This window comes from Acinonyx jubatus, chromosome D1 (genome assembly GCF_027475565.1).
Source record: "Acinonyx jubatus isolate Ajub_Pintada_27869175 chromosome D1, VMU_Ajub_asm_v1.0, whole genome shotgun sequence".
Classification (NCBI taxonomy): Eukaryota; Metazoa; Chordata; class Mammalia; order Carnivora; family Felidae; genus Acinonyx; species Acinonyx jubatus.
In genome coordinates this window covers 93399333-93425421 of record NC_069390.1, presented here as the reverse complement: position 1 = coordinate 93425421, position 26089 = coordinate 93399333, and the positions used below count along the sequence as shown (strand labels likewise).

Genomic DNA, 26089 nt, shown 5'->3' with positions numbered 1-26089 from the left:
GGATTCGTCAAATCACTATGCTGCACACCGGAAACGAATGCAACATTCTGTCAACCCGGCTCAAAACTTTAAAACCGTTTTCACTGGATAGTAGGGTGATTTCTTAGGAGAAACCAGCAATCCTGATAGAATCCTATCAATTTCCTTCGCTAGCATTAAATTTTAAGAAATTAGAGTCATTGTGTCATTTAGGAGTAGGTACGTTTCTTTCAATTTCATTCCCCCACATTGTTCCCAAGGGACCGTAATATATAGGTTTCTCTAGCCACAAAAAAAAAAAAATATATTTCATAAAATACAGAATGTTCTCCGTCTCAGAGGTCATCCAGCTAGAAGTCAGGATGTGAATGAAGTACATTCGGGGAAACACCGAGCCTTGCAGGGCAAAGTCTCTGTCTCCATCCCAGTAAGAACATGGGACCCTTTGCATGAGGGACAAGTGACCCTTTCGTGCTTTTAGGAATTTGTACTTCATGTTCTCTCTCACAGACCATCATATTTTCTCTTTATTGCCTTTCTTCCTCGGACCTTGAAGACCTCAGCCCACTCGACTGAGTTTCCATGGTGCCATTTTTTCTTTTCTCTCCAATCCATTATTTTTTCATGAAGAGAGTCAAGGCAACAAGTCTGTAATTAGAAATTCCTACAGAAATCACCTACACATACGGAGGAGTCTGGAGGTCCCCCCCCCACGACCTAAATATACTATTCCCATTTCAGCTATCAAGAAATGCTCATTAAAATATAAAATTGATATAAAGGCAGGTTTAGAAATCTATTTCGTGATCTCATGTTTATTGTAGTGCCTTTCGGAACGGACATCACTGAAGGAAAAAAAAAAAAAAGTCTGCTTTTTCCAGTCTCCGGGTTTCTATAGATAATATGCTAAAGAACAGAATAATTCCCAACCTCTGATAAATAGTTGCCAGAGTTCAAAGAGCCTAGGAATAAGGAAGAGTTGGATGTAACAATGGAGGCTCATCGACAACAGTGAGATCTTTGGTCTCAAGCTGTAACAAGTCCACTTCGAACGGTAAGGTCCGTCTCTCCTCAATAGAAGTTTGGTTTTAAGACGACAGCCAGAAGCTAAGTAGAGCCCACACGTGAGAAATCGACTTTCAAACACTCGAATAAAACTCCGTTTTACAACGAAAACACCCAAAGGCACAAATCTGTGTGTCATCTCTCGGCTTTTTCACAGCACACGGTTACCCGGCTAATTTATTTGGTGGACACTGTGTGTTGTTTCACATGATTTGCATACCCCATTCTCTCTACATTCCCACCCACATCTCAGTAGGTTATTGTGGCCGGAGGCTCCATTCATATGGCTAATAAGCATTTCCTAAGACTCCACATCATTAAAGGAACCCGGGGCTCACTTCCCATCTCAAATAACATTTTATCTTTATGCTTTTAGGCTTTGGAATATGCTAAGACCATCCCCAAACCCAAACCTTCCAATCTGACTGATCGAGCATTGAAGGAGAAGAAAAATCCAACCTATGCTCGAAAGGAAGACGCTCTGCCTGAAATCTCCCTGCTGGAAATACTGCAGAGCAGGCACGAAAGGGAAAAACAGGCTGTGGCCGCTTTCAAAGCCCTTCACATTGTGTAGACAAAATGTGAGACCAAAAATGCCTGGGGACTGGACACGGAGGAAGAGGGCCAACCAACCTCCCTGCATGGGGAGGGAGGACCCAATGTCCTCCAGCCGCGGTCCATGGTCGCTTTGTGCAGAACTTAAAATACGGAGCCGTACCACATCATGGTGCCACATTTTAGGCTCTACAAAGAATGTTTTCTTCATTATTTATTTTCAAATCAGAGTTCTGAACTCATTCCATTTGAATAAGAACTAGGGAATAAAGGCTTTTAGTTGTAGATTGGATTTTTTGCTTTCTTAAACAATCTCTACCCATCCTTGCATAAATGAAAACCTTGAAGTTGCCCAGTAATAAATGTATCTACTATGCTGCTCTCTTACCCTCCAGATAAGAAAAAGGTATGAATGCTTCAGTTTCAACTAAAATGAACTTAAACTGGACTAACTAACTGCCAGTAGATCAGAAGTCTTTCCGGGGCGCCTGGGTGGCTCAGTTGGTTAAACGTCCAACTTCGGCTCAGTTCAGCTCTCGCGGTTCGTGGGCTCAAGCCCCGCGTCCGGCTCTGTGCCGACAGCTGGGAGCCTGGATGGAGTCTGCTTCAGATTCCGTGTCTCCCTCTCTCTCTGCCCCTCCCCTGCTCATGCTCTGTTTCTGTCTCAAAAATAAATACAAACATTTAAAAAAGAACTATTTCCAAAATAGTTCTAAACTAAGTTAAACAAAATCTCTAAATTTAGTAAACGTTTGTATATAAAATTGAAAAAAACGAAGGCACATCTAGGTTTGCCTACTTAAGTAGAACATATCCCAGTGTCATTCTAACAGAGCATCTAGACATTAGAGGGGCACCTGGGTGGCTCAGTCGGTTGAGTGTCCAACTTTGGCTCAGGTGATGATCTCATGGTTCATGGGTTCGAGCCCCACATCAGGCTCTGGGCGGACAGCTCAGAGCCTGGAGCCTGCTTCAGATTCTGTGCTTCCCTCTCACTCTGCCCCTCCCCCAGCTCATGCTCTCTCTCCCTCTCATTCACTCAAAAATAAATAAACATTAAAAATATATATTAAAAAGAAAGACATGAATTAGAGAGTCAACAAGTCCAGGGGTGCATGGGTGGCTCAGTGAAGTGTCTGACTGGATTCCAGCTCAGGTCATGATCTCACAGTTCAAGGGATCGAGCCCATGTGAGGCTCTGCATTATCAGCAAGATTCTCTTGCTCCCTCTTTCTGCCCCTCCCCACCCCTCTCTCTCTCTCTCTTAAAAAAAAAAAAAAAAAAAATCCAAGGGAGTAAATCTCCTTTGTTATAAACATTTCACAGGTACCATGATGTGGCATAAAAGCTACTTGTACATAACTTTCTCTTAAAACTGGAAGCAGTTAGAATTGAAAGTCTTGAATGATCATGCATATCTGAAGATAAATAGTAAACTGATGAATCGTGTTTCAGTGGGACTTTGAAAATAATCTATGTGAAGCATTAGTTCGGGGAAATTCATAGCCCAAAGTGATCCTAAAATGTATTTGTAAAAGAAGACCCCTCATGGTACATGATGAAGACTTTTCTAGAAGCTTAAGAATTGAATCGTTTTTCCCAAATAGCCTTACATTTAAGCTTAGTCTGGAAGTTTAAGCAACGCATATAGCGACGTTTCTAAATTTAAAGGGACAGGGTAAACTTTTAAAATAATATTCCATTTCTATTAGAGTACCTTAAAAGAATGTAGAGCTTGGGATTGGTGTATTTTGTTCACCTACCAATTTTTCAGAGAAGGACATGGAGATCAAGGTAGGATAAATGACTGACATCTGTCAGTCCTACTGATAGTAACGGGAGAGGGAGCCTCCAGGTCGAAACTTCAACCTTTCAACACCAAGGACAGCACTGTTTGATTGTTTGTAGCAAGTGGTAGTTTTGTTTACTGTGTAGGAAAGGAGGAGGTCAGTGTTATGAACTTCAGTTTTGGACGTGAACTTCCATCGTTAAGTTCCCTTTTTAGAAATGTGCAGGACTACTTACTTGATCACATCGTAATGCCTATCATCTGGCAACTTCATGATTACATTGTTAAAGTTGAAAGCTACATGTAAAGCAACCCAGATGTTGCCTAATAAAAGACACAATTTCACTTTTGCACATTCCCGCTAACCGTTTCTCTGTCAGCCTAAGCACTTTTAAATCCTTCAATCCCTTTCACCCATTGTCAAGAATCACACGGAGCTGAAGCAGGTGGCATGGTGTGGTCGACGTCAAACAGTTCACAGAATCTTTACTTCCAAACCAAGTGTTTCGCAGCCAGGATATAAACCCTCACAGTCCTCTGTACACAAGTATTAAAAGTGGCCAAGTGGCATCGAAAAGGCTACGGCTACAGTAGAACACACTTGCTAGAAGCTGGGGGAGGAGATTAAAGAATGAACCAAAAGAGGCCTTTGGCCCCCACCTCGTAAGATCTAGCTACCATGATACTGAGGATAACGATTCTCAGAAATAGTGAATGACAAATACTTCTTTGCCCTGCCTTGAAAATAAAGGCTAATGGCAACAACATTGGTCTTCGTAGACCCAAGTGGATCAGTGATCAATTTTTACAGCATTTCTGCTTCAGATATTTAAGAAGTAAAAACACTCTGCCCATTAGGAAGCAAGGAACTTTAAATTTGAGTGATAGAATGATGGAGGGCTTAGATTTACCCGGATGTTAGATGTGCCCCTGAAAAGACACAGTGCCTAATCTGCCTAATCTCTATGAACTGGTATAAAGGACCTTTAAATCATGCATTCTCGCATTATAGACTCCTTTTTTATGGCACTTTTCCATCTTCAATTTCCAACGAGAACATCCTGTTAAGAGGAAGCTTTGTTCCAAGTAGGTGAATTCAATAACAGCTGTCTTCATGATACTGTTTTGTATATTAAGGAGTCTCTTAGGAGTTATCCAGAAATCAGCCCCAGAGAAGACAATATTGAGGAACAAAATAAAAGGTAAGTCTAGCAAAGGCACCAATGCTTAATGGTTCCAATTGGGGCCCTATTATTGGTTAATGAATCATTGTCGAAACATCAGCGAGCATGAGCGTGCAATCTATAGTGAGAAAATGACTCTTCATCCCAATGGTTATTAGCTGGGAGTTGTTTGAAAACACATCCAGTAATTATAACAACACTGGAGCTAATTGAGAACTTTGAGTTGATAGCAAATGGTCTACAACAGCCGACTAGATAAACACGGGGCCGGGGGTAGAGGGTGGTGTGGATTCTTTTTTAATTACTAATTGAAAAATAGAACAGGATGAACAGAATTCGGGTCATAGTCTTAAGATATCAAGTTTAGCTAATTCTTTCCAAAATCTTCTTTAAAACATAGATGACCCATCATATTCAAAGTAGCATTTGGAAATAGAAGATTCTTAAGGAAAAAAAAAAAAAGTTGCTCTCCTAAATCTTTTTAAGATTAACTTTATTAGAGCAAGAATAAATTGTGAACTTTATTTATCCAGAGCGTCTTACTCCCCCTTCATCCCGGATAAGGAGTCGTCTATATTGTCAGACAAAATTTGTATACCGTAAAGGCAATATAAAGGAGGAAGATATCTAATAAAAATTTTATTCAGGTATTCCACTCTTAATTTTTTTTAAGTGTATTTATTTACTTGGAAAGCAAGCGAGCAAAAATAAGCAGGGGCGGAACAGAGGGCAGGAGAGACAGAGTGGCAGGCAGGCTCTGCAGCATCAGCACACAGCCCGGTATAGAGCTCGAACTCATGAACTGCAAGATCATGACCTGAGCGGAGATCAAGAACGGGAAGCTTGACTGTGCCACCCAGGCACCCCTAGGTATTCCACTCTTTAAAATGCACTAAAGTAAGATTCCGGAGTAGCTGAAATCTAATATTCAAAAGTGTCCCCCTGGGCTGCCTGGCTGGCTCAGCCAGTAGAGTATACGACTCTTGATCTCAGGGTCGTGAGTTCAAGCCCCATGTTGGGCCTAGAGCTTACTTAAAAAAAAAAAAAAAAAAAAAAAAAAAAAAAAAAATCACATATATGTAGATATCCAAAATTGTCCCTTGACCCCACCTCTCCAGACTAAAATATTTGCTCCTACTCCCCCTCTAGCTTTGTTGAGCAAAACCATACATCTTCTCACAAAAGGTACTGAGAAAACATACATCTGGATTTTCTAAGCAAACATCTGGTCAATGGAAAGCAAAAGGTTTTAGAGGGCAGATTTTTCATTCATTTATTAATTTTTCCCCGTCTTAAAAGTTCCATTCTTCAGTGTTTGGTTAGTTTGGGCTCAGTGAAATACCTGGAATCTGGGGGCCCTTCCCAAAGTGTTGTGGAGATATCACCTCACGAGACGAAGTTGCCAACTAGATTTTGCAGCCCCCGCTACAGGGAAGGCTCTTGGGGGCACATGAAGGGAGGAAAACGAAACAAGAACTTGGTGGGCAGGGCTGATCTTCTCCACTGCCTTTTCATTTTCCCTTGCAAACCTGAGCTATGTGAGTAAGTAATTTTCACTAAGCTGAGAAAATGGTCTTCCACGCTTAAATAGCTCTAATAGGCTGAGAGGGTTACAATGATACGAACATTTCAGGCAAATATGTTTAGTGAAGGCTTGGAGATCTGGAGTAAGATTTCATAAATGTCCTTTACTGAGTTGACAGCTCGTCTCTGAGACCCGCCCCAATAGCGCCAGACGGGCTTCTCAGGGTCCCCTTACGGTCGCTAGGGTCCCAAGCTTTAGCAAGAGATATTAAAACGGTGGGTATCCTTAGGATGCAAAGTCAACAGTGGGGGAAATAACCTTCAGATATTTAAAGTCCAAAAGTGTGACCAATTATCCTTTGGGAAGCTGTCTACGTCGGGGAAGGAAGTAGATAACCGCATATACGTATATGTATTTTTTTACTGAAAAAAATGTAGCTATCTAGAGTATAATATCGTATGGCTACAGTTAAATTACATATGGTTATATAGCACAGTTAAATTACTTGGGCCCAGACCTACTCTTTTCTCTGTGGCAAATAGGTCTCCCAGAATTGATCTTACACTTTCTCCTTTTGCCATCCTGACAACTATCAAAGTCACGGCCGTGAAGCTCGGTTGGCCTTACCTCGTAGTTCCAACCTGTCACCTGGCAGTGAGGTCTTTCCCATTTCCCTGCCTCCACACAATGGTGACACTGAAGCTGAGGAGGTCCCCGAATTTGTTGTCTCTGCCTAAAATTGATGAACTCCACACAAACCTCAAGTGTCTATTTTTAATGAATCCTTTAGAGGAATATCAAAGAACTATTTAGCCATGTCTAATATTTTAATTACATTATATTCTCAATTTAACCCATTAAACCTCCTTTGATGATCCCCATATTTAGTGTTTAGCCTCAGATGCACGAGGTAATGAATGCCGGACCTTTTGATTTAATGAGAATTTCGGCTCTTCCAGCCTGGGCCTCTTTGTATACCTTTTATTTTGCCGGCTATAGAATTCAGTTAATTGAAGGAGTCTCTTACCATCACACATTAAGGAGGATAAATTAGCATCCCCATTCTGATTGGAAAATGCAAGCAGACAGTTTTGCTTTGATCTGAGGATTGAGCCGAGGAAGGCGCAGCCCTCTGAAAACGAGCTGATGGCCTTGTTATCAGGGCAAAATGCAGATGCGTCCATGTGTCACAAGACACTTAAGGTCTTAATTGATCACCTTCCAATTCTCCCTGTCCCGTTTGCCTCATTCTCTTCAGGCGAGTATGTGCGTGTCTGTCTGTCTCTCCGTGTCTCCGTGGCTGTGTGTCGCCCTGTCTGTCTCTGCGTCTCTCTCTGCGTCTCTGGGTCTCTCTCTCTCTCTCTCTGCGTCTCTGGGTCTCTCTCTCTCTCTCTCTGCGTCTCTGGGTCTCTCTCTCTCTCTCTCTGCGTCTCTCTCTCTCTCTCTGCGTCTCTCTCTCTCTCTCTGCGTCTCTCTCTCTCTCTCTGCGTCTCTCTCTCTCTCTCTGCGTCTCTCTCTCTCTCTCTGCGTCTCTCTCTCTCTCTCTGCGTCTCTCTCTCTCTCTGCGTCTCTCTCTCTCTCTCTGCGTCTCTCTCTCTCTCTCTGCGTCTCTCTCTCTCTCTCTGCGTCTCTCTCTCTCTCTCTGCGTCTGCGTCTCTCTGCGTCTGCGTCTCTCTGCGTCTGCGTCTCTCTGCGTATTTGCAGGTCTGTAGCTCTGTTTTGCTTTTTGTTTACCCTGTTTCTCTACTCAGAATCAGGGACGTAGGTTTTCAATTAATTGGAGAGCAAGGAAGTTGAAACAACCAATTCCCTCCCCTTGAAATAAATGTCTGAGAAGATCCCGTAAAACTGTTTGGACCTTTCACAGACCAAGATTCTCAAGGACTATCTTCCAAAGCTCCCCAACTGGCGATCCTGCACCACTGGTACCGAATAGGAGGCAGGAGGGAAGGGCTATTATGTGTTTTGGCGACGAAGTCAGCCTTTTCATCTGTTCTAATGAGAATAGAAGTCTCCCGAGCCTCTATGAACACAGGTGCATAAAAGAAACAGCCGGTGAAAGATCAACACCTCCATTGCTCACTGTAAAAGCCAGAGTAAAATAACATGAAGTTCAGACGACAAGGCATCTAGGTAAATACCTTGGACGGGACACATGAACACACGTACATCTATGCACCATTGGCAAACCCATGCTAAAATCACAGTAAAAGTTTTTAGAAAGTATAAACATACAAGAACAGGACGAGAGACCATAGTAATAAAAGTTGGAAAGCAGGAAGCCGATAAAAGAGTTGGGGGGAAAAATTCTAACCTAGCAAATGGGAAACCCAAGAATCAGTCTGATTTACGCTCCAGAATATCCAAAATGCTCAGGAACGGATGGCATGGATTACCTCTTAAGATAAGACGGGATTGGGGGGAGGGGGGTGCGGCGGGGAGGCTAAATGAAGGACTACTGCCCCTTCGCTACCCCCCAAAAAGATGGCTCTCCTCTCCCCAGAGGGTAGCACAGTACCTCCAAAGGGAGGGACGAGTGGCTCTGCCGGGAGACACAGGAAGGAAAGCACAGTCGATGGTGAACTTATTCTAAACTCAGAGACCTCTGGTCTTCTGCCACCTGGCTCCCAGAACACTGAGCCCTCATCCTACGAGCAGGAGTTTGGAAAAATCCTTCCCTGAATGGGATGTTTGGGTGGCTCAGTCGGTTGAGCATCCAACTCTTGACCTTGGCTCAGGTCATGATCCCAGGATCCTGGGATCGAGCCCCACGTCAGGCTCTAGCATGGACCCCACGTGGGATTCTCTCTCTTCTCTCCCTCTGCCCCTCTTCCCCACTCGCATGCTCTCTAAAAGAAAAAAGAAAAAGAGGGGCACCTGGGTGGCTCAGTCAGTTGAGTGTCCGACTTCAGCTCAGGTCATGATCTTGTGATTCATGAGTTCAAGCCTTGCATCAGGCTCTGTGCTGACAGTGCAGAGCCTGCTTGGGATTCTCTCTCTGCCCCTACCCTGCTTGCTCGCTTGCTCTCTCAAAATAAACAAACTTAAAATTTTAAATTAAAGAAAAAAAAAAAAAGGAAAAGAAAAAGAAAATCCTTCCCTGGAGAATCTGACCACCCTAAAGAGACTTAAAAACTCTGACTTCAGGGGCGCCTGGGTGGCTCAGTCGGTTGAGTGTCCAACTTGATTTTGGCTCAGGTCATGATTTCACGGTTTGTGAATTCAAGCCCCATGTTGGGCTCTGTGCGGACAGCTCAGATCCTGGAGCCTGCTTCAGATTCTGCGTCTCCCTTTCTCTCTGTTCCTCCCCTGCTTGTGCTCAGTCTCTGTCTCTCAAAAATAAATAAAAAAAAGTTTTTTTTTTAACGTTTAATTAAGTTCTGACTTCAGACGCTCTCCAGCTGAAGAATTCAACCATATTATTGGAAAGCTCATAGTCAAAAGCATACCCCACTCCCCACAACATCCCACTGTGTATTCATTGCTTCCTATTAGCCTTTTTGTTTCTCATATTTAAACATGAGCAGAAAACTGACCATCTCTACATGTCTGAGGATACCATACAGGAAAGCCAATAGAAAGGCAAAGAAGGAAATTAAGAGATCTTGGAAGTTAGAAATAGGATAGCAGAAATTTAACATTTTAACGGTTAGAACATTGAAGAATTTTCCCAGAAAGCAGAGCAAAAAGATAAAAATAGAGAAAATGGGAGACAAAAACAACAAATTTAGAGCATAAATCCAGGAGGCAAAAAAAAAAAAAAAATCCACATAATAGGAGTTCCATAAAAAACACAAAGAAGAGAAATTCTCTTAGAGTTAATTCAAGAAAGTTTCCTGTAACTGAAGGAGTTTTCAGGCTGAAAAAACCTACTGAGGATCCAGAACAACAGGTGAAAACAGACCTCCAGCCAAGGCACACATCTGTAAGATTTCAGTCCATTGGCTACAAAGAAAAGTGTCCCAGAAGCTTCCAAAAAGGAAAACAAATGAATAAACAGGACAAAGAATCAACAATCGAAATGGCTTTCCACGTATACAGCAGCAACTGGAAGTTAATGAAATATAAATCAAATGCTGCTTTTAAAATTACTCGAAAGTATTCAAAAATAATTTCCAACACAGAATTCTACGCTTAGTCAAAATACTAATAAAGCCTGTGACTAGAATATTCTTTAGAGGAGGAGGAGCTCAACACATTTACCTTTCACCCATCCATCAGGAAACTACAGAAGACTGTGTTCCCCCAAAATGAGAGAATAAACCAAGAAAAAGGAAAACACTGGATACAAGAGTAAACTGAAAGGAATCCCAGAATGAAGGGGAAGAGAGACACATGGACATAAAATCCAGAGGGGAGCTCTGGGAGAGATTTGTTCAGGAAAATGAAATCTTCCCAAGACTATCTTGAGAATCAGGTATGGACCAGCAGTCAAGAGTCTGGAGTTAAACTGGTCACAAGTACATTAAAGATTAACAAGGCAAATATTAACTCCAAGAAACAACAAAGTCTTGCAAAAAAAAAAAAAAAAAAAAGTAATCCGAGTTGATTACCTGGCTTAGCTAAGAGTCAGATATGCATATCCTAGAAAGGACCTAACCAGGGGCACCTGGGTGGCTCAGTTGGTTAAGCATCCAACTTCCGCTCAGGTCATGATCTCACAGTTCATGGGTTTGAGCCCTGCATCGGGCTCTGTACTAACTACTCAGAGCCTGGAGCCTGCTTCAGATTCTGTACCTCTCTCTGCCCCTCCCCCACTCAAGCTTTGCGTGTGTGTGTGTGTGTGTGTGTCTCTCTTTCAAAAATAAACATTAAAAATATTTTTAAAAAATCAAAATTTAAAAAAAAAAGGACCTAACCAAAATCAAAACACAGAGAGAAGGGACGAACAGGGTGCACAGATAGGGTGGGAACAGGGAAGAAAGAACTAAATTTTCATCTTTTATAGCAGGAAATACTAGATAATGCCTAAAGGTAAAATACCTAGAAAGTGGCAGTGCAGCAGGAACTTAGAAACACGAAGAGAAATACAAAAAGAATCACCCAGTACTAGAAATCGATTGCCTCTGTAGTAAAGAAAACAGGGAAGGGGTCAGGGGACTGCTGCTTCTTTAAACAATCCTTGTAGAACCATTTGACTCTAGAAACAATGGGCATGGGTAAATGATGAAACGCAAATCTTCAATAAATGAACTTGGGAATTGAAAAAGACAAATACACGGGGAAAAGAGAACAAGCTTAAAGGACCAGTACTTTGTCTTTAGCTTATAAACTATCTCCATTTGAAATTCAGGATAAAGAGCCACCCTTCTACCCTTATTTCCATCGCTTTCTACAGCCTATTTCCCATTCAATGTCAAGCTCGGAGGAAGAATAAAGACTATTTGGCCATTCTTTAACTTCTGGCTAGAATATGGACAAGTGCACCGAGTTAAACCATTATCTGCAGCCATGGAGGCAGGGAGCGAATGGAGGTTACAAATATTCCGGTAATACCCAAGAATTTTACTAGTCCACATTTTTACGCAACTCTCTTAGTTGTTCTTGTCACAGAAATACATTCATAAGCGGGTCTTTTTTAAACTAAAAACAAAAAGAGAACAGGTTTTAAAGGCTTTGGGGGGGGGAAAAAGCTTGGATTTCCCTGGTATATAGCTTTTACTGGAAACAGGCAACTCAATCTCTTACCAGGGCTCCCACAGATTCGAATTATACCGTCCTTCTCTCCCTACGTAGCATTTAGGTCTGCCAAGAAGAACAGAAACCCTGGGGCGGGATGGGGGTGGGATAGGAAAGGGGGAGAGAAGGAACGTGCTAAATGAAGGATCCTCAATGCAACTGGGTGGCCCTGTGTGGCCCTATTTCATCCAGGGCAACCACCTCCTCTCTTAGTCCACACACGAGCGAGAAATAAGTGATTTTAAAAATTCCTTAGAAATGGACAGAATCACTCCTCATAATGATAGCGATGGCACACCCCTTTTAATTAACCATGTCACTACTGCAGTTTTTCTTTTTTTTTTTAATGTTTACTTTTGAGAGAGCGAGAGAGACAGACAGACAGAGCATGAGCAGGGGAGGGGCAGAAAGAAAGAGAAGGAGAGACAGAGAATTTGAAGCAGCTCCAGGCTCTGAGCTGTCAGCACAGAGCCCGGCGCGGGGCTCGAGCCCATTAACCGTGAGATCATCACCTGAGCCGAAGTCGGACGCTTGACCGACTGAGCCACCCAGGGGCCCCATTACTACTGCAGTCTTTTTTTTTTTTCCCCAACGTTTATTTATTTTTGGGACAGAGAGAGACAGAGCATGAACGGGGGAGGGGCAGAGAGAGAGGGAGACACAGAATCGGAACAGCTCAGGCTCGAGCATCAGCCAGAGCTGCGCGGGCTCGAACTCACGGACCGCGAGACGTGCCTGGCAGTCAGACGCCACCGACTGCGCACCAGGCCCCACGTGTTGTTTTTTTTTCACGTTATCATTTGGGACAGAGAGAGCTGAACGGGGAGGGCAGAGAGAGGGAGCACAGATCGGAACAGCTCCGGCTCAGCCAGAGCTGAGCAGGCTCAACTCACGACGCGATGGTGACCTGGCTGCAGTCTGACGCTTAACCGACTGCGCCACCCAGGCGCCCCACTACTGCAGTCTTATACAGACCTACCCACAGTGTGATATCGAGAACCAACCTGGGATGTTCAGATCCGTACTGTAATTCATTGTCTTCCCCTAGCACTTTTCATCCAAGATCTCACAGTAGGTACTTTTATCTTAAATATTTATTTTTCAGAGGGAGAAAGTGCGAGCAGGGGAGGTGCAGAGAGTGAAGGAGACACAGGATCCGAAGCAGGCTCCAGGCTCTGAGCTGTCAGCACAGAGCTCAACACGGGGCTCGAACCCACGAATCATGAAATCATGACCTGGGCTGAAGTTGGACACTCAACCGACGGAGTCACCCAGGCACCCCTCAGGGTAGGTAGTTTCATACGTCTTATATCACATCTTCTCGCCATTTGTAACTTATAAGACACTCTCGTGTTTCTGAGGTCATGTAAGGGAAGTAACGTAATTCTTGCAAAAGGAAGATTAGAATTTAAGTCTCCAGGCCAAGCCATCTAGCCAGTGGCCATGATGCCAAATCCAAATGCAGCTACACAATATTGTAAAGAGGGTAAGAAGAGAAGGCCCACAGAATTATAAATGAAATCGTGGAGGAAAGGTTAACTGGCATATACACAGAGAATTCTGAGCGGGAAGGAGTAAATAAAAAAGAAAGGAATATTTGGGAGGGGGAATTAAAACCAGAAAATACAAGCGAGAGAATCTGGACAGAAAACAGAAGCATCATACCCATTTTTTTTACCTCACTCTAAATATTTATTGGACTGCTCTCTGAACTCTACATGTATTAATTCTGTAACCTGCCAGATTAATCAGCTATAAGACACTGAACACGTCAATCTCTTTCTCAGTCACCTTATCCATAAGGATTAGGGCAAAACTTTTAGTTTCGTCTTTCATCCTACTCGATGTGTCAACCTCTCCGAAAACATTCCAGCAAGTTGTTATTCAACTTTGGCTTGAATGTAAAAGGCTAAGGAGTGCAGTACCTCCTCAGAAAGCCAAATTTAAATTTCAGATTGCCCTTAATCAAATATTTTCCATACATTGATCTAAGATCTTACTAGATAATTCCCAGCTAATTTTTTTAAATTTTTTAATTAAAAACTTAATTTTTAAGTTTTTTTAAATTTTTTAAATTTTTAAAATTTTTAAAATTTTTTAAAAATTTAATGTGCCCAGGTGGCACAGCTGGTTAAGCATCTGGCTTCGGCCCAGGTCATGATGTTGAAGTTTGTGGGTTTGAGCCCTGCATCGGGCTCTGTGCTGACAGCTCAGAGCCTGGAGCCTGGTTGGGATTCTGTGTCTCCCTCCCTCTCTGACCCTCCCCTGCTCACGCTCTCTCAAAAATAAACATTAAAAAATTAAATATAATTTTTACATCCAAAATCACTATGAGAGATCCTTCTACATAATACAATGACACCAACCCCCTGACACTTTAAAGTGGGATCATTAAAACTGGCTTCTCGTCTTAATTCTGCCGTCTACTTAACACTGACAATACATTCATTATAGCTGGATCCCAATTTCCTCACTTCAAAAATGAAGGGCTTAGATTTTGTCAGATGTCTCTAACGCGGACAGTTCTTTCCTGAATATACATTTGTCCTTAATTGCATGGATCATCACCTTATTTTTGCTTCCTTTCTCAAATGAGGTATTGAGGACTTCTTCAATGAATAAAAGATCTTTTCCTTCTTTTTCCTGTTTCTTTTAATTCTTCTAATTGTTATGGATATATTTAGAGTACATGAACGGAAATCTTAATGAGAAGACAATAACTTTAGTAAGCTGGAATTTATAGTTCCTTGTCTACAAAAAAAAAAAAAAAAAAAGATAGGATACTAGGTCCTTAAGCGTTAGAAAGAACCAACCGGGTTCGACTTCCCACTAACAAAGAACCAAAACAGAGCCTTCCAGCTTCTGCTCCGACCGACTTTTCTAGAGAAAGGTGCTTAGTGTCTTCTGGACTTAGCCTGTCCTGTTAACGGACAGCACAGTACCTGGCCCATAGGAGGTACGCAAATGCTGTTCCCAAATCTGTTTCCCTGGAAACCACCCATCGGTTCTGGTTCTGCCTCCTTTAGCATAGCCCCACAGATATACCCCTTGATACGAGGAGCCCTACAACCATCCAAACTACCATAGCGAATCCCCTCTCCTGCCCCCCTCCACGACTCTGCTCCTCCAAGCCCTAAAGCTCACACTCCTTTATTCGTTGTTTTCCACACCTTGACTATCCACGTTGCTGTATACCGGCTGGATTTTAGCTCTTTAAAATGTGACGCTAAGAACATAAATATTGCAGTCACCTCCTCATTAGGTCTGCACCGAGCCCAGCTCAAGACGACCAGAGAGTTACTGCTTCGACTAAACAGGTTTATTGCAGGATTCTCTTAGCACCAAGAAGCATCCTGCTTGCTCTGTGCCCTCCCAGATCTTTATCTCTAGTCATCAAACACTCGGAGCCCATCTTCTGCCTTCTGAAGTGGGGTCATGAATTCCAACTAATTCTTAGTGGAGGACTCTCAGCTAGTACTGGGCAGAATGGGGTGTTGTCCATTTCTTGTGTCACGTGAGCAGAAACAGCGTCAAGAGTCTATCTCTGAGAATCTACAAAGTGCGTCGCCAACAGCATTGAGAACAAACCCGGAACAAAGTATTTACTACGCTTGGGATTCCCGGTAGGCCACCTCGGCTAGTTTAAGATGTTTCTGCCCCTTCAGAACCAGCCCTGGGTCTTTAATCCATCCTAATGAACGTGGTTTTGTCAGATCTTCACCACCAAGGGAAACGGCGTCGAGGCAAAAGCCTAGGTAATTCAGACAAAATACCTCTTCAGCCTATGGAGGCTTTGATCGGTCTTGAAAGCCAAAACCAGTGCCATCGTGTTACATTAAACTGAAACTTAACTGGGTCTGTCCTCGACTATCATCGCCCCTGTGTGTGGAAAAAGAAAAAAACCAGGAGAACTGTGCTGTTGGATTGTTTGCCATCAATTTCAGGGAACGCTGCCTGATGAGAAAACCGTGCCTCAGTCAGCGCGACAGGTGCTACAGAGGTGAGCTCTTCCCTTCCCACTTACTCTAGGCAGAAAACAGCCACATAAGGCGGCCACGATAAGGCAGAACAACCTTCTTTCCGCATGTAATGCTCATGAATCAAAGACAAGGCCATTCCCTGGCTCCGGGATTCACTCTGCCTCTGATCAGGCAGAACGGTGCCCACACTAACAATGTTTCCTATCTACTTGCCTTTTCAAAAGTTCAGGAGACATGCCTCACCTGCTTCTGTCAGGGCCAAAATAGACCCTAGCATCTTCCTGTGAAGACAGGAGGAGAAAGATCTAAATGTCTGGGGCTTTGGGGTTTGTGTTAACCATCCGATTCAAAAAATTTTTTAATGTCTTTCCAAAATATAGTATTTCTGGGTGCCTGGGTGGCGCAGTCTTTTAAGCATCCGACTCTTGGTTTCAGCTCAGGTCATGAACTCCCTGTTCTGGAGATGGAGCCTCACACTGGGCTCTGCACTGACAGCACAGAGCCTTGCTTGGGATTCTCTCCCCACTGTCTGCCCCTCCCTGGCTCATGCTCTCGCTTTCAAAATAAACTTAAAAAAAAAAAAAAAAGTATTTCTACTCACTTTAAAGATTCTCCCCAAATTCCTTTTGGTAGCTCTTCTTTCTAGTATTCAAAGAATCTGATATTCTCCGGAGTGCCTGGGTGGGTCAGTTAACGTCCGTCTTCGGCTCAGGTCATGATCTTGTGGTTCATGGATTCAAGCCCAGCATCAGGCTCTGTGCTGACAGCTCAGAGCCTGGAGCCTGCTTTGGATTCTGTGTCTCCCTCTCCCCCTCTTGTGCTCAGTCTGTCTCTCTCTCTCAAAAATAAACATTAAAAGAAGAAGAAAAAGAATCTGAGATTCTCCCCCTTGTGGAATAGGATCTACTATGCCTTCCAAGTTACTGGGAACATTCTTATTCACAAATCACTTCCCCTCTCCCCAACCCCCCATAACCAAGCCTTTTGTCTTACTGTAGAGCACTTGCCAAAAAACCCCCCCGCCTTAAAAAGGTATTGTCATCATCTGAACAGGGAGAGAGGAGAAATCTGAGTGTAAATTTGTTTTTAATAGCGCACATCCACACATTCTAACTCAAGGAGAGAGGTGTTCACATAAAGTGATAGAGGCAAAATGCCAACCGGTACGTTGTTACAAGAAAACAATGTACTGAACAAAGACATGAACAAGGAACCAGAAGAGAGATTTTTTTGGTCCTGCTTTGGCTGTTAGCTAGTCCTGATTTCATGGGTAGATCCTTCCATCCTGCCAAGCCTCAATTTTTTTAACTATGGAAGGGAAAACTAATCCTTGTCATGACTCACAAGATCTCGATTGATAAATAGCACTTTGGGAAATCCAAACACCTATACAACCCTTACGTTTTTAAAGCAATAGCTTTGCATCCTAAATGATGCAGATTGGATAGAGGTCTCACCCTGACACTTATCTTTGCTTAAATTGAGGTTTCCTGGAACAAACCTGTTAGAAAAGAAAGGAGAGAAAGGGAAAAGAAAGAAAAGAATTCCTATGGCTACATTCACAGAATCCTAGAACTTAGACCTACAAGGATATTTAGGATTGTCCTCTTATTAGCGAAACAAGGAAACACAAAGATTAAATGTAACCCAAGCTCACACCGCCATGGCGTATAGAATTACTATTCATCCTTAGGACCCAAGGGTCAGGATTCCACGTAGCCACACGCCCTTTTGCAGCCTTTCTGGGCTCCCTACCTAACTACACAACCAGGGCCAAAGGAAGATCGCAAGCCGAGCTCGCCTCTAGCTGGCCGCTGCATTTCTAAGTGTACTGGGGGCGTAGCATCGACACACCATTTGGTAGTAGAATTTCAAACTCCAAATACCGAGTATCTCTGTCCCTGCGGTGTTTCAGAGTCAAAAAAAATTCCATCTGCGGTGACCTTTTCCGTGTAGGTGAAACTCACGACTATACCAAACGAGTAAAAACAGGAAAATCGGGGTGGTTGTGAGGGGGTCGGCCACGGAAAGGTTTTTAGCCCCGTTCACCCCGGTCGAGCACAGGAAACCACCCAGAGCCGAGGGGAGGGGGCGTGCTCGGAGGAGGACGCGGTAACAAAACGATTCCCGGAAACTCGTGTTCGTTCCCAGTTTTGCCCGGCGAGCCCTTTATTATCTAGAGACTGCAAGCCCGGGGAGAGAATAGGAGACCTCGTAGGGGAAAAGGAGAGGGGAGAGGGGCGACGCGCTGGGCCGGACTCCCGCCCCACCTCAATAGTCCACAAACAGGTGCTCGCCCCCCCCCCTCCCAGGAGATGCGTTCTCCCCCTTGAGCTTTAATCTCGCTAAAACTCCGCATCCCTAAAACGCAAGGAGAATGGGCATTTCCACACGCAAGCCAAGGAACGCTCATTTTCAAAGTATCTGGAGCCCATGGGACGTGTAAGAGTTGCGGGACAGGTGCGGCAAGGTCAGGAGGCAGACGTCGCCCGGGGGTGTTTTCTCTGCCCAAGTTTCTCGCCGCGGGTGGGCGCGCCGCTCAGGACGGGGGCGAGGCGGCGTCAAGAGCAGGGGTACCCGGGGGCCACAAACCAGGGGTGCCAGGGTTGCGAACCGCAAGCTCGGGAGGGAACCGCGACGGGAGAGGATGGGAAGCGCCGCCCGGAGGAGGGGGCGTCGCTTTCGCTTTTGAGTTAGAGACGGGGGACCCGAGTGCGAGGTCAGTGGCAAGCAGCGCGCGAGTCGGTCGGGCACCGGCGTCTTAAGCATCCGGTTGTGGCTCAACCTGGCTCCCCGCAGAGCGGAAGGCGCCCACCCGGTCCCTTACCTGCGGCCAATCGGTCTACCCAAGGAAGGGCAAAGGGTCCCGGTGGAGAGGTCGCGGAGCTTGCACAACGGAGCTGGGGGCAGGTGGCGGAGAGGTGAGGGCCGAGAGGGTCTGCGATCGCGGCGGAGTTAAGAGAACCGCCAGCCCGGGGTCCAGCTTGCGCCACTTAAGACGCAGGGCGCGGGAATGAGCTAACGCAGGTGCGCGCTCGCCCGGCAGGGCCTCGGCGGGCCGCAGGGGGAGAAGGGCGCGAGCACGGGGCCCCCGCACGAGTTCGAGGGTTGACAGGTGTGTTTTGTTTGTCTCCGAGGCCCGCCCCCGGCCCCGAGTCCGAGTGTTCCGGCTCCCGGAGGGCCCCGCGCCCCGCCCCGCCGCGTCCTCCCCGCCTCCCCCGCCACGCGGCTCAGAGCACGTGCGGCCCCGAGCCGAGCTCCCCCTCGTCCCCGATGTCCACCTCGTCCTCGGGCTCGGTCAGCACGAAGGGGCCGGCGGGCAGGCCCAGCCGAGCCTCGGCGGATGCGGCCTCTGGGCCGCGAGGGCTGCCCTCGGGGCTCTCGAGCCCATCGGGCGCTTTGGGCTCATCCTGACTTTTCCTCAGCTGCTTTTTATGCTTCATCCGCCGGTTCTGGAACCACGTTTTCACCTGATTGCAGGGAGGAAAAAAAAAAAAAAAATACAACCGCGTCATCCCTTCAGACCCATAGTTACTAAGATCTCAGAGACTGCTGGGGGCTAGGAAAATGGACCGCGACCCATTCACGAATTACCCAGGAGCTGTGACCATCTCTTCCTTGGGTTAAGTCACACCTGAACTGCTCGCAAGTTACCGTCTTAGGCTGAATGAGAACCAGACATCCTAAGGCTCCTGGAAGTCATTATCCAAAACAATAGTAAAGGTCAAACGGGTGTGGTTAGTTAATACTGGTTAATACTAATATCTAATTAATGTTATTAATTAGAATGGCCAGTAGTAAGTGCTACGTGGGCGAATCTCCTTCGTGTTTACCTTACGTTCTCCTGATTATGACATCTAAACACCCGGTCCAGCAAGACTCCTGGACGGGAGGGGGAGAATCAATCTTGCTGGTTCTCATCAGAAAGAAGAACCATTGGCGCCCGGCGGGGCTCCCGGGTACAGAGAATAGAAGAGAGAGAGAGGCAGTGGAGGAAGGAGTTTGAAGGTTGCAGGTGAACAGCATCTGGGAGATGGAAAAAAACAGGTCTTCCACTCAGGACAGGGCAGTAAGGAGGAGGGGAGTGGGGAGGCTGGATTCGCAGGCGGGAGAGAGATTAAAATAGCACGGAAAGAATTTTCCTCCGTGCGCGCTTCTCTCGCTTCTCTCGGGGCAAGAGCCGGCCTAGTGTCTGATTTTTACGTCCGACCGGGGTTACCGCCCGGCTCCGAGAGGAGTGGGGGCGGCACAGGAATGAGCGGTCCTCGGACACACAGACAGTGGACATCAGGATCACCAAAGGTGTTTCTCTTCCAGGTCTAGCGCTCGAGAGAGAGATGAGATCAGGTCTCGGGAAGCCTGACCCGAGGTTGGAAGTGTCGGTACCTTTCCTAAGGATCTCTGGAGAAGCCTAGAATAACGGGGAGAGGGGCCACTCCCACTCCAGAACTCCGAGGCGGCGGGAGCTACCGGGAGAGGAAAGCGGGGCGGGGATCAGATCTGCCCCTCCCCGGCCCACCTGCGTCTCGGACAGGCTGAGGGCCGTGGCCAGCTCCACCCGCTCTGGCGTGGACAGGTAGCGCTGGATCTCGAATCTCTTCTCCAGGCCGGAAAGCTGCGAGTCCGAGAAAACCGTGCGAGCTTTGCGGCGGCGGCAGTGCTTCCCCGGCAGCTCGCTGTGCTGGGGGTGCGGGAACAGCGCCGGCACCGGCACCCCTGCAAGAGAGAAAAGCAACCGAGTGGGTCGAGCCCTGACACCCGGGAGCCGCCGCCGCCGCGCTCCCCTGGTCCCCAGCGCCTCCCGCCGCCTCGTGCGTGCCTCCGCTGGTCCCCTCGCCGCCCCAGACCTACTCCAGCCCTTCTCCCAGGAACCTCAGGGCAGGGGAAAGAACACATCGCAAGAATAGAGCTGGAAGGTCTTTATCGGGAAGGCCATCTAGACACGCAAACAATCAACGGTGAAGTAAAACGGGAAAGAAATTGTTTTTAGTCGGGGGCCTTAAAAAATGTCTCTTGAAAGACTTCCATAACGCCTGCCAGCTCCCAGTCCTCTGTGGCGCCTCCCGAAGTTTTCTTGCGATCGCCCGCTGGTCCAGTAGCTGTTCTGACCACCCGCCGCCCTTCCCCACCCCTGACGACATTCAGCATTGCTCTTGGGCTACTAGAGGCTCGACTGTGGCCTCGCCTCCCCACCTCACTAAAAAAAACACCTTTCTCTTTCCTGAGCTGCCCCCATTCTCCCGCCTGCGGCCAAAGGAAACAGATGAAAACTCATCAGGAGAAGCTCAAGGGCCAGAAGGGAGGGGCAGTGCCCGCCTGGCACGTTCCGGAAGGAGGAGGCCCGCTGGGGACCCAGACCTGTAATCCGGCCCTCATTCTTTCTCTCGGACCCTAGGCAGAAGGACTGAAGTGCTTTCCCCACCCCCGCCAGGTCTGGGGAGACTTATCTTGTCTTTCCTGACCTTCACAGGCATTACAGTGTCTGAGATGCCCCCAAGTAAACCGCCACAGACATCCGTGTCTGCCACTCCCAGGGAAAAACCAAAAACAAAACAAGCAGTTCTGTCATCACGGGCTTTGGCCACTGCTGTTTGGGGGGAACCCAGAAGAGACGGTCCTTGGCCAGGCAGTGAAGACAATACCAAAATGCAGGTTTCCACATAGCTTTTGTAATTGCCCTTCCGACCTCGTGCCTCAGAATCGGGGTTTTACCGCGTCACAAAAACTTCTAGCTCTCTCCGTAGATCCCAGAGCCCACATTTCGCAAACTGCCTCGTGTGTTTCCACGGCTCTCCCCCAGACCAGGGTTGTTTTTTTCGGCCGTGCTCTGCACCTGCATGCAGCAAACTATTATGTTTTAACTGGAATGAAAATGCCAGAGAAGAAAGCGTGAATGTGGCCTTTCAGAGAGCAGCAAAAAAAAAAAAAAAAAAATCTGGGTATTTCCTCACCTCTCCCTGTCCCAACCACACTTTGCTGCCCCTCCCCCCAGTCCGTGTCATTCAGGGAAAATCAAGATACTTTGGCGTAGGGCTCCAGCTCAGCCAGCAACCAGGGCAGAGGAGGGCAGCCAAGCCCAAGATTGTGAGTTAGACTTCTGGAGTAAGGAGAGTTCAAGAGGAGCAGCGTCCCTCCTCCTGTGCCCCGGTTCATTATTCCCCTATTCTGGCCACGCCAAACCTTCAGTCCTCCGAATATCCCAAACCTTCTTTCACTTCTAAGCCCTTTCAGCATCCGTGAATGCTCAGTGCCTGAGAGGAGAGAGCTGGCCTGCCCGGAGCCTTTGGAACTAATGAGCTGGAAAGTTGAGCTGTGTTCCATGGGGTGGTCAGGAGTCTCCTTTAGAATGAGGAGAGGCAGAGAATCAGGATTGAGAGCTGGACCAAAGTGGCCAGGAAGACCACAAGGAAGGAGACTGAGCATGGTCTACCAAGACTATCATCAAAATCCTCCAGTCGCCTCTTGGATAGGAACGTTTCCTCCATTGTAAAGAATGCAGAGTGACCATGAGTGCTCCCCATGGGTTGGCATGCCTCAAGGGAGCTCAGCCATATCCCCAACCTTCCACTGTCACTTAGGGAAGGAAGCCGCCAAGCCAGGCCGAACCAGCTCTGGCCTTTCCTCAGCTCCATCACAGACTTAGGGCCGGTAGTGGGAGACCTGCTCTTCCGCTCCCCAAACCTTGAGGCGCCTGTTACTTACCCGAGGTGGTGAGGAAATAAGGGTGGTGGTGGTCTCCCTTATGCAGAGGGTGATGAGGGTGAGGAGCCAGGAGGGTGGGTGTGGGCATGAGGGGGTAGCCATAGTCTAGGAGAGGCACCCGGGAGGCCAGAGAGCTGGCGAAGTGATCAGGGGCCATCTCCCTTAGCGGCTTGGGCTTGTGCAGCAGGATGTCCTCAATGAAGAAGGACGTGGGCCTCTGAGAAGACGCCGGGTGCAGAGGGGAGGTGAAGTTGAGATTCATCTTGAGCCAAGCGCCTGCCACAGGGCGAGGGCCGGAGACGAAGTGTAGGAAGCAGGCAGCGACTCAGCAAGCCTAGTCGAGAGCCGACAACCACCCTCCGAGGCTCAGAAACCCTCGAGGCTCTCTCCCCGGCCTGGGCTACCCCGGGCGCTGGAGAGGCGAGAAGACAAGCTCCTGGGTAGGTTGGGTCTATGTGTAGAATCGGCAGCTTCGAGAAGGGGAGGTGGGAGAGCCAATGGCAAAGCTGCCAGCCGCGGAGGGGAGGGTGCGGTGGGCTCGGGGCGGGGCGGGGAGCTGTCCGCGGTGCTGAATACAACCGGCCAGGCCCAGAGGGAGCGGAGCGGACAGGGTTCTCGCTTCTCTACCAGGTTGGTTTCTCGATCTCAATTTGAGCTGCTTTGCTTTCAGCCATTTAAAAAGAAAGCTATAAATAAAAAGTCTCTGTCTTTCGACAGACTCCTCTTTAGAGAGCAAAAGGCATCTAAACGACCCCAAAGCAATAGGGATAAGGCACTTATTTTGGTCGCTGGGCCTAGGTTTTAAAACTTTAGAGAGATGATAGCAAAGGAGAAAGGGAGACGTGAGGAGAAAAAGTCCATATCCGCTACACCGAACTTAAACTGATGGCTGAGGCGTGGAAGGACTGTCGAGGTAAATAAATAAAATGTTGATGACCATAACATTCTTTCCCTCAGTTATGGAGAGTGGTGTGACTTTTATCTACATTAGTCAAGTAATTTGGTCTGTGTAAGTATGTCCAGACCTACTTCTTAATGCCAGTCTCCATCTCTTCTCAGATTTCCATTACTTCCTCCTCATTCCACTCACACAGCTTCCTAGTTCTGCTATTCTACCCCCTTTCCATGCTAGCCCCCTCCCCCCCAAATAATTGTCCTCGGTTTTTGTGTCCTGTTCTATTTCCCAGCCTTTCTTTTCACTTCCCTCACTCCCAATCCTTCTGGTTTGGGTTTTTTAAATTTTTTTTGTTTTGTTTTGTTCTTCTGTTTGTCTCTTTCTAATCTGTCCCATTTATTTCCCTGGAGTCAATTTGCTAAAATTAAGGTGATCATCTACAGCACAGCAGGGGTAATTTCAGCTCGCATCTCCGAAAATTGCTCTAATTATTGATGTTAAACTCGGGGAAATTAAAAGAAGCCACTTCTCTTCCATCTCCCCATTTTTAAGCTCTAATTTGTTGAAATATAGTCGTCCTCACAATTCCAATCACCACCGCTAATAGTAAAAGTGTTTTAATAGAGAGTGAGTCCTCACAACCCATGCTATTAGATAATTAGAGGAGGTGTTAGAAAGCCAAGTGCTAATCCTTGGGCGCGCGGGTAGGATTTCCATCTGATCCAGCAGGTAGAACAAATTAATTACCAGAATCAATTAGGCCCCAAACTACGGTGCTCCACGAAGTGGGAGCGTCGTATTCCATACGGATGAACTGGTAAATGGTAAATAGATGAGGAGTGAGAAGAAGGGGAGAAATAACTTTAAGATAAGATCTCGGCAAGTAGGCCATCCAAACAAAATCAGAATGCTTTGTCCTGGAGTCTGAACTGTGATTCATTTTCTTTCTTTTCTTTTCTTTCTTTCTTTCTTTCTTTCTTTTTCTTTCTTTCTTTCTTTCTTTCTTTCTTTCTTTCTTTCTTTCAACTGATTATAATGATAACTGAAAACTCGAGAGCAGGCATCCACAGAGAAGGAAAAGAGTGGACTTTCAGGAGTCCTTCCTCATCTGTAGCCCTGGTCTATCTTCCGCAGGGCTAGAGGGAAACCGAAACCGAGGAGACTTGGGGAGTGGCGCTGGGGGTGACAGTCCACACTTTACGGATGCTCACTTCTCTCAGTGAGACCCTACACAGCAAGTGAAAGCCAAGCCATCCTGTCTCCTAAGACCCTAAAGGCTGAGTTGAGTGGCTACTGAAGGCGTGGCGGGTGTACAACCAGACCCTGGCCTCAGTAAAGACCCTGAACGCACCCTGCACTCCATCCCTACATATTTGCACCCAGCCTTGCGGGGGGGGGGGGGGGGGAGGTGGTATTTCAGCCTCATTTCTGGGCTCAGAGACTAACTTGAGCCTGGGAAACAGAAATAAGGACACTAGTGAATGTCCCTTTGGGAGCAGGAGCAGTTAAAAATGTGTTTAGGTGACAGTTACCTTTGAGTCAAGGCACTGCAACCCTTTGTCAGAATTTAGCCTTACTCAAGAACCAGGGTGTTCTGGGGGCGGGGGGGGGGGGGGGGATCCGAAAAGGGGAGGGGAGGGATAGGCTGTCTGCTGGGTCCTTACCCTCCCCCTTGTTCCACGTCAGCAGGACTCAGCTCCCCACTTTCCCCCAGAACTCTCCAGCCCCCTCCAGCCCCCCCCCCACTCTCTGGCAGACACGCTCCCCTTTTTCTAGTTCTGTCTGCTCACGCTGGGACTCGCTTTCCTGAGCCAAGCGCTGAGCGCCACCGAGGGAGAGTTGCAGGCATTTCCCTGGGGAATCCAGTTATACTGCCTTTGCCTAGGCCCCAGCAGGACCCTACCACGACGAAAGAGGAAGGGAGGAAACTGGATTGCTATGGAAAGAAGTAGGACCTCGAAGACTGCGGGAGTTTTCCTTCCTCCTTGGCCTCCGCCTCCCCTTTCTGTACCGAAAGGAAACAAAGCTCTGTAGCTGAGAGTGCCAGCAGCCCACACCAAAGCAGGCCCGGGGACGCCGAGGCGGAACTAGGATCGGAAGTGGAGGCGGAGACAGGGATTCCTCGGTCACCACCCTTTTCCATGAGGGCGAACCCCTCCTCCCAGGGTGCTCCAATAATCACAGCTGGGGCTTGTCTTGAGAGCTCTAGGGGGTGAGCCCTGCCTGCCAATAGGCAGGCCTTACAGGGAAACCTTGTGCTGGAAACGTGCCTGTTGAGTTCTGGCCTCAGACTCCTTCTGGAGCTGTGGCCCACACCCTTGGGGGAAATTGAAAAGTCAAGAAAGCTGGGAAGTTTCTCTTTGGTGGTGGGGCTACTGAGCAGAAGCTGAGTTTCTAGTGTATTCTAATGTAGAAATGCTAGGGTTACCAGAACCCATTCCCTACCTTCCCCCCAAGGCTCTGGCCTGGCCCATCCTACTTCTGCTTTGGGGTGAAGGAGGCCCCCAAGATGTCCAGCCTCCTTTTGACGTTCCATTCTGGTCTGTCCTACCAAAGGAGGAAGAGGCACTCCAGAGCTTATAGGCCTTCCCCTGCCACCTGGCCTGGCCCTTTTAGGGCCAATCTACCTAAAAGGTAAAAGTTATATATTTATTTATTTTTTAAAAACTTATTTATTGGGGCGCTTGGGTGGCTCAGCGGCTCAGGTCATGATCTCTCCGCTAGTGAGTTTGAGCC

General features: G+C 47.0%; 2 protein-coding genes across 8 annotated transcripts in view; one reads left to right on the top strand and one right to left on the bottom strand.

Moving 5' to 3' along the window:
• JHY (junctional cadherin complex regulator) overlaps nt 1-1884 on the top strand; it is a 60121-nt gene extending 58237 nt beyond the window's left edge. For all 7 annotated transcript variants that reach the window (XM_053203964.1, XM_027036770.2, XM_053203962.1 and 4 more), the window contains one exon: nt 1421-1884. In XM_053203964.1, coding sequence (XP_053059939.1) covers nt 1421-1618 — 198 coding nt within the window. In that variant the 3' untranslated portion in view covers nt 1619-1884. The remainder of the gene's footprint in view (nt 1-1420) is intronic.
• A 17102-nt stretch (nt 1885-18986) lies between these two features.
• On the bottom strand, nt 18987-23113 carry BSX (brain specific homeobox). Its single transcript, XM_027036390.2, has 3 exons — nt 22459-23113; nt 20276-20472; nt 18987-19226 (listed from the first exon to the last, which is right to left on the bottom strand). Exons 1-3 carry the CDS (start codon nt 22718-22720, stop codon nt 18987-18989), a joined length of 699 nt encoding a protein of 232 aa, XP_026892191.1. The 5' UTR covers nt 22721-23113.
• Between the last annotated feature and the right edge of the window lie 2976 nt (nt 23114-26089).

Bases quoted from the DNA above. Each gene is read 5' to 3' on its own strand.
- BSX (XM_027036390.2), bottom strand. From the start codon at position 22,720: ATGAATCTCAACTTCACCTCCCCTCTGCACCCGGCGTCTTCTCAGAGG. The intron at 20,473-22,458 runs GTAAGTAACAGG...TCTCTCTTGCAG, and splicing joins TTATTTCCTCACCACCTCGG to GGGTGCCGGTGCCGGCGCTG. The intron at 19,227-20,275 runs GTGGGCCGGGGA...CCCTGCAATCAG, and splicing joins TCAGCCTGTCCGAGACGCAG to GTGAAAACGTGGTTCCAGAA.